General features: G+C 47.8%; 1 protein-coding gene across 3 annotated transcripts in view; it reads left to right on the top strand.

Annotated features, from left to right (window-relative positions):
* Positions 1-7,678, top strand: part of srgap2 (SLIT-ROBO Rho GTPase activating protein 2) — a 49,172-nt gene that overhangs the window by 31,329 nt on the left and 10,165 nt on the right. For all 3 annotated transcript variants that reach the window (XM_031854906.1, XM_031854992.1, XM_031855076.1), the window contains exons 3-11: positions 522-684; positions 3,597-3,659; positions 4,887-5,102; positions 5,488-5,616; positions 5,916-6,137; positions 6,274-6,375; positions 6,483-6,680; positions 6,775-6,859; positions 7,387-7,414. In XM_031854906.1, the coding sequence (XP_031710766.1) occupies positions 522-684; positions 3,597-3,659; positions 4,887-5,102; positions 5,488-5,616; positions 5,916-6,137; positions 6,274-6,375; positions 6,483-6,680; positions 6,775-6,859; positions 7,387-7,414 (1,206 nt within the window). The remainder of the gene's footprint in view (positions 1-521; positions 685-3,596; positions 3,660-4,886; positions 5,103-5,487; positions 5,617-5,915; positions 6,138-6,273; positions 6,376-6,482; positions 6,681-6,774; positions 6,860-7,386; positions 7,415-7,678) is intronic.

The following is a 7,678-nucleotide window of genomic DNA, read 5'->3' as shown; positions in this document are numbered from 1 at the left end:
TGTGTGTGTGTGTGTGTGTGTGTGTGTGTGTGTGTGTGTGTGTGTGTACAGCTGTCTTTCTGAGGACCAATTTACGTTTTAGATATTTTTGCTGGTCCTGCCTTTGGGAAAGACCTATGAAAGCCTGTTTGAATTAGGTTTAAGATTCAGGTTGGAATTGGGTTAGGTTAGGGTTGGGGCTAGGTTGAGTTTAGGCAGTTGGTTGTGATTGTTGAGGTTAATGCAAGGTGCTAGGTAATGCATATTGACAATAAGTGTCCTCCCAAAGATAGAAGAACAAGGGTGTGTGTGTGCATGCTCTCCCTCCCTGTCTTTTATCCCAATGTCTCATCTTTGTGAAAACGCTTGTCTCTATATTTCACTTGAAGTAGGCCTGTGTGTATGTGGGTGCGCACATCTAGCAGCAGGATAAAAGAGGAAATTAGCAGATGAAAGAAACTTAATGCTAGTCATTTATCCAAAAAGGTGCTTGGAGGTCCTTGAATACATTTTTTTAAGACTCTCTGTTTCTCTGTGTGTAGGAAGGAGCACAGCATTTTATCCCCCGTGAACTGCTGGAACCTGTTGCTGCTTCAGGTGAAGAGGGAGAGCCGCGACCACGCCACGCTGTCCGACCTCTACCTCAACAACATCATCCCCCGCTTCGCACAGATCAGCGAGGACTCAGGACGCCTCTTCAAGAAGGTAACGCTCACTCAAACACACAGTGGGACTCAAGCCCAATAAGCTGAGTCCATGTCAAGTTCTTGCCTTGTCCATCCTTCTCTGAAGGGCATCTGTTTTCTGTCTTGGCGGATTTATTGACTGACGGCAAGTCAGCTGAACCTCAGGCCAGGAGAGTTTATGTTGTCTGTGTTTCATACAGTAGTCTCAATCTTGTGTCCTTTGATCTCTGCCTCGCTAGTCTGAGAGAAAAGAGACGAGTCAGGGTGATGGTGAGAAAGAAGAAATGAAGAAGAAGAAGAATGGATAAAGAGTGAACTGAGGGGACAACATGAGAGGATAAGAGAGAGAACGGATAGGGAGGGGAGGAAGAGATTTCTCTGGAGATCAGAGCTCACTGTGACCTTGTAGAGAGTCTGCACCTCCGGGCAGAACATATGCAACTATAAAGCAATGCATATCTGTCTCTACGCATGTACGTACGTATGCATGTATGTCCTTGGGATATCTTGAGAACCGTACATCCGATCTACTTCACACTTGGTGGGTGTATTGCTCGGGACCAAAGGGCATGCGGCATCCAAGTTTCTGCAATTTCGTCATGCGATACGCTCAATATTAATACATGTTGAATAAACAAGCTATAGCGCTCTGTGCAGCACCGGGGGGCGGGGCTTCAGAACTCCGTGGCCTCGAGCACGTCAGCCACTGCAGGCCTTTTCAGGCCGCAGCTCATTGACTGCGGTTCGCTTTTACTGCTGGATGCTGGAATGCTAACATTACAACCAAACCCTTCTTTGAGCGGTTCTCGACAACACGACAAGCAGCACTTTCGAGGGCTAAGTATTTGGCCTGCTCCAAACGGACACGCCCCCCCCCCCCCCCCCCCCCCCCAAGATCGGAAGCCAAGCAATCCGCCCTTTCCTAACAGGCACTGCACTACTACGACCAAATGCACAAGCTCAGAGGGTCAGTGCATCACACTGAGATACAAGCAGGAATTCAGTGTGTATGTATGATCTCTAATCTAGTGTCGTTTTAACAGCTGGGTTTCAGAGCAAGAAGTCAATTCATCTTGGCTGATCGTTGCCTCTTCAAAGGTTAAGTGCGTGTAGCCTTGAACAGGGTTTAGGGTAAAAATATAATGGGTTAAGTTTAAGTTAAGGATTAAAGTGAGGGAGGCTAAGCATAGGATGTAAGAATGTATGAGAGGAAAGCCCTCACAAGTATAGTAAGATAAATGCGTGTGTGGAAGGCAGAGTGAAGCAGTCTGTGCCTGGAATGTCATGGCAGAGGCTGCTGATTTTCAACCCGATAGGCTTCTTTGAACTCCACTTACAGTCTGATGGCAGGCAATGAGAGCACATACACAAACCTCCACCCTCATCTGATACACCAGTACAAAGAAACACACACTTTCTCCCCTTTTTGTCTCAGTTTGGTCAAGTCATGTGCATTGATTTCTATATTTAATACGCTGCTTGTTCTTTGGCACGAGGGTTGCTTCCATCATGTCTGGGTCACAAACTGTCTGTGCGCATACACACAGAGAAAACTCTGATGGCTAATTAGGTAGATAATTAGTTCATTTATAATACGACTCATTGAGACGAACATCACAACTCTTAGAGCAGTCATCACGTTCATCTCAGCCGGCCTGGAAAGCGGTGCAGACCGATACTGTTAGCACAGCGGGAGTGTTTATGAGATGTCGTCACTGAAAGAGAGGAAGCACTGATGAGTCAAACTGTACACAGTCTCAACCTGGACCACAGACATCAGGGAACAATGAAGCGCGCTAGATTCTGTTGCCTTTTCTGCCGAGCCAGACCGACGACCAACGGCAAGATGAGAAGCCCAAAGGTCAGGATCCACAGTTGATAGATAGGAGAGCTCAGCCATGGGTGATTGCTTTTTGATTGGCTGTAGTCTGGCTTGTTGTCGCCTAATATGAGGCTCCCACAGCACTTTAAAGAGCGAGGGCGGAACCACCTCAGTGATCCTGTTACCTCTTTCGTCTGCTACGCCACCTTATAGCTCGCTGCTCTCTCCCTCGGTTCCTGACCTTTCTGCTCTTTGTAATTCTCCCGAATGGTTTTGCGCCCTCCTCCAACTGGAAGACTGATGCTCAACATGCGCTGGAGAAATCTGTTCATCCTGCATTCCTTAAACCTTTTTTTTTCAGTTGACCGTTTTGCTTTCTTTCTATTTCCTCCTTTATCCCCGCCGTCTGTCTGTCTGTCTGCTTTTTAAAGTTCTGTTTGTGTATGTCTCAATCTGTGCACACATATGGTTCCTTTGTAGCTTGTCTATGCCTCTCTTTGCGTCTTCATTATAACCCAGTCTGAATGGCGTCCTATTAAAAAGTATAGGAGGAGCCGTGAAAGCAGTTTGTGTGTTTGTGTACGTGTGTGTGTGTGTGTGTGTGTGTGTGTGTGTGTGTGTGTGTGTGTGTCTTCTGATCTGTGGGTTGCTGTGAAGTCATCAGTCACTAGTGGCTGCCGGCAGTTCTGTCTGGAGAATGGCAGTGCCTGTATTACTCCCTGTCCTCCCTCTTTTGTCTCTTTTTTATCTTTTGCAACTTCGTCATCCTGCCCTCTGTCTTTGGCTCCGTCGTCCTCTAGCCCTCTCTGTCTAGTCCTCCCCGCCAGCTTGTAAAGATCAGTATCTGTCTGCAGCCTGAAAGTCCACATCTATTCACTTCCACAGTCCATTACTGCCTTGCTCATTTATCTGGACTTTTTACTCCTCCGCTCCCATCAGCCAGATAATCTAGTTTTGATTGATGATGGGGCAGTTGGTTGACCACATGACTATGCGGGTATGGATGTCATTAGTTGGTAGAGAGAGACCAGGTAGATGGACAGACGGTAGAAGCTGCAAGTACTGACGCTGAGCTACATTAATCCGTCTTTTTCCCTCTGTCCCTTCAGAGCAAAGAGGTCGGCGTACAGCTGCAAGAGGACCTGATGAAAGTTCTTAATGAGCTTTACACGGTAAGAGAAACCACTGACATTGCGATCACAGAATGTGGATCCATAATTATGTGTTTTGATCCCCTGCATCTCGTGTTGCTCAATGGGGAGAGTGCGTCAGGGTCGGCAGTCTTTTCCTCATAGGTGTTATAGGCTGCTTAAAAAACCTGCTTTAAAAAGTGCTTTATTCAACATGTTTCAAAACATAAGGTGCAAAGTATGTTACTACAAGGAGCAGTTGCAAGTACACATTATTTTACAAATACATCGAACATAAGCTGGCAACACAAAGCTTATATATAATACAAGCAACTTGGCTACGATCAGCTGTTAAGGATGTTTAGCCACACTAGCGGGTTTCCGTTAGCACCATCAGGTTAGAATTTGAATCTGTCCAACGCTTTTGCTTTGTTATCAAATACTTGCAAAGCTAATGACATTAGCCTCAGCTGTGCTTTGTGTTTCGGGGGATAATTTGCAAATGTTTGCATGCTAACATGCTAAACTAAATCTTGTTGGTCATAGTAAACAGATTCGCTAAACATCAAGCTCGACAGAGCCGATAGCCTGGCAGTAGATTCTTGTTGATAGACTTTTTTTATCGAGCATGAGCCTAAGTAATACTGTGTAGTCATGCTACTGTGAACATCCTTACAACAGCATCATCACCGTCAGTTGTTTTCAGTCTTCTCACACTGCCAGGGGCCTCGTAGCGTCTGGTAACAAATGTCCATGGTACTGCCAAAACGACAATAAGAGTGTGTGTGTGTGTGTGTGTGTGTGTGGGCAAAGTTTCCTCCCACAGCACGTCTCTGAGCAGCAAGCAATGGTTTAGCAGCTCAGCTTTGGCCCATAAAAGCAGGTCTCATGCTGTAATTATAATATGTAGTAAGAGATAGAAATAGATCTGGTTTGAGTGACGCGCACATGCATACTCATAGAAAGACTAGTGCGTCGGTCTGCAGTGTTGTGGCAGGGTTAGAGCAGTGTAATGATGGCTCTGGTGGTGGTCACTGGAATAAGGCTGACCCTGCGCGCACACACACACACACACACACACACACACACACACACACACACACACTCACACACACACACTCGTTTCATGTGTTTAACTTTTCATGTCAAACTCAGTGCTCTGCTCTCATTATGCTGACTGGCGTAATCCCGCCATTGATCCAAAGCCAAAATCCGAAGTAAGAGACACACTGGGTGGAAGCGCTGACTTCTGCTTGCCCTTGTTCCCAGGTGATGAAGACATACCACATGTACAACACTGACAGCATCAACGCCGAGTCCAAGCTGAAGGAGGCGGAGAAGCAGGAGGAGAAGCAGATGGGACGCTCTGGTCGACAGGACGACCGGCAGACGCCGCGCTCCCCCGACACCTTGGCCAGCATCAAGACCGACGAGAAGCCCGTCCGACGCTCCAGTGTCAAGAAAATTGAGAAGATGAAGGAGAAGGTGAGCAGGGCTGGACCTGCGGGGGGGAGGGGAGGTGGCGGGCAGTGAGTAGAGAGTGGAAAGCTGTTTCAGAGTGCTCCACCTGTTGTCACACAGACTTACAATGTGTGTCTCATGAATGATTTACGAGTGCACGGCTGGCTTATTGCTAACCTTGTCTACCACAGCTGGGGCTGTCACAGCAACATGCTTCACCACGTCGTATTATCCATAATCAATACTGAGGTGTTTCACTCTAACACCAATTATTCCTTCCCTCTCTCAATCTGTTTTACCCTTCCTCTTTCCTTCTCGCCTGTTTTCTTGCATTCTCCCCTTTACGATCACCCTTTTTCTCTCTCTTTCTACTATCTCTCTCTCTCTCTCTCTCTCTGTCTCTTATCAGAGACAAGCTAAGTACACAGAGAACAAGCTGAAGGCCATCAAGGCCAGGAATGAGTACCTGCTAGCTCTGGAGGCCACCAACAGCTGTGTCTTCAAATATTACATCCACGACCTCTCCGACATCATTGACGTGAGTATACACCATATTACTCTGTGAGAGGAGCTAACCTTTGTAGACGTGTGTGTGTGTGTGTGTGTGTGTGTGTGTGTGTGTCCCTGTGCTCTAGCCGGTGGCGGCCCCTCGGTCAGTCTCTTCACATTAGCCTCAGTGCTCCTAATGACGGCCGTCGACTAGTCGCCCTCCCTGCATGTTTTTGCCATTTTGCTTGGTGTTGTCCCCTTGAGTTTCTTTCACCAACAGTGTTTGCATGCCATAGCATGTGTGTTTATGTACTTTTCTTTGTGTGCACATGTGTGTGTGTGTGACAGTGCTGTGACCTAGGTTACCATGCTAGCCTGCACCGCGCCCTGAGGACCTACCTATCGGCAGAGCAGAACGTAGAGACATCCAAACACTCTGGCCTGGAGACGCTGGAGGGAGCCGCAGAGAGTCTGGAGGCCAACGGGGACAAACAGAAACTGATGGAGACCTACAATAACGTCTTCTGTCCCCCTACTCGTTTCGACTTCCAGTCTCACATGGGAGACACGGTACAGTTCTAGTGCTTGAGTCATTATTAGTCGCCGTGTTTTTCTTCAGTGATAAATTCCTCATATTGAAGCTTTGGTCCGCGCACTGGGATGGTTGTTTTTGTGTCTCACTGTCCGCTGTGTTCTGTGTGTGTAGATGGGAGTGGTGTGTGCACAGCAGCCACTGGAAAGCGAGCTGCTCCAGAGGTGTCAGCAGCTGCAGTCCCGCCTCTCCACACTCAGGATTGAGAACGAGGAGGTCAGACATCTTCTGTGAATTCATCTTTCACCCCTTGCTGCTGCCTTGTGTGTTAATCACAGCTTCTCCTTTATTTCATTTTTCTTCTCTTCCCCACTGCCCATCAGGTGAAGAAAACCATGGAGGCCACTCTGGCCACCATCCAAGACATGGTGACGGTGGAGGACTACGACGTCTCTGAGTGCTTCCACCACAGCAACAGCATGGAGTCGGTCAAGTCCACTTTCAGTGAATCCTATCTCAGCAAGCCCAGCCTGGCCAAACGACGGGCCAATCAGCAGGAGACGGAGCAGTTCTACTTCACGGTCAGCACTGGTTGTGGTCATCGATGATTTGTCAGGAGCATTTGTGCAGTCACACAGTGTGTGACCCCAGTGTGTCTGTGTGTGTGTGTTGTAGAAGCTGAAGGAGTTTCTGGAAGGCAGGAACCTGATCACCAAGCTGGAGGCCAAGCATGACCTCATCGACAAGACCATGGGAGAGAGTGAGTGGGACTGTCATAATGGCCTTCATATGTTTTAGACTTTGTCCTTGTGTCCCGTCTGTGTGTGTGTACTACTGGGAGCCCCCCCCCCCCCCCCTCCCGTAGGAGGGAGATGGATCCAGGGAATAGGGAGCATGAGTGGTTTAATAGGACACTACAGGCCACATGCAGGGAAGCAGAGTGGGTTTCATTTATCTAATAAATGAGTGAGTGAATGTGCGAGTGAGTGGAGGGTCACAGTGACAGTGACCATATGTTGATGCAGCTGTGTGTTTAAGTGTGTGTGTCTGTGTGAGTGAGTGTGGGGGGGGTTCCTTAGGGCCGAATGTGTCTACATTTCCACAACCTTGCAGGAAAACCTCCTAGATAGTGTGTGTGTGTGTGTGTGTGTGTGTACAGCTGAAGTGGAAAGTTTGTTTCCCTGTTTCGGTCCGTCTGAAGCGGTTTCCTCATGTGTCCTGCTTTTGCTATAACTGTCTATCTCTCTCTCTCTCCCATCCCCCTTTTCCTGTTTCTCTCTCCTTTAGGTCAGAAGACTGACTGTTGCCTTGCCAGGTAGGTGTGGTGAAGGAAGGAAATATGCAAACGTGCACACACACACACGCGCATATGCCATAGCAGGGTTTAAGCTTGATTTCTTGGCAGCCAGGGGTATTATTTTCCCGGTCACTGTTTATAGATATTTTCAACACATGTGCATATGTGTCTGTGTATACAAATAGAGCGTTACCAGAGTTGTGAGTATAAATAGACTTTCTCTGGAGACATAATGACAGAGCTCTCTCTCTCTCTCTCTCTCTCTCTCTCTCTCTCTCTCTC

Source organism: Anarrhichthys ocellatus, unplaced genomic scaffold, assembly GCF_004355925.1.
Source record: "Anarrhichthys ocellatus isolate YVR2014 unplaced genomic scaffold, GSC_Weel_1.0 scaffold1, whole genome shotgun sequence".
Classification (NCBI taxonomy): Eukaryota; Metazoa; Chordata; class Actinopteri; order Perciformes; family Anarhichadidae; genus Anarrhichthys; species Anarrhichthys ocellatus.
This window is presented reverse-complemented; position numbering and strand designations above follow the sequence as displayed.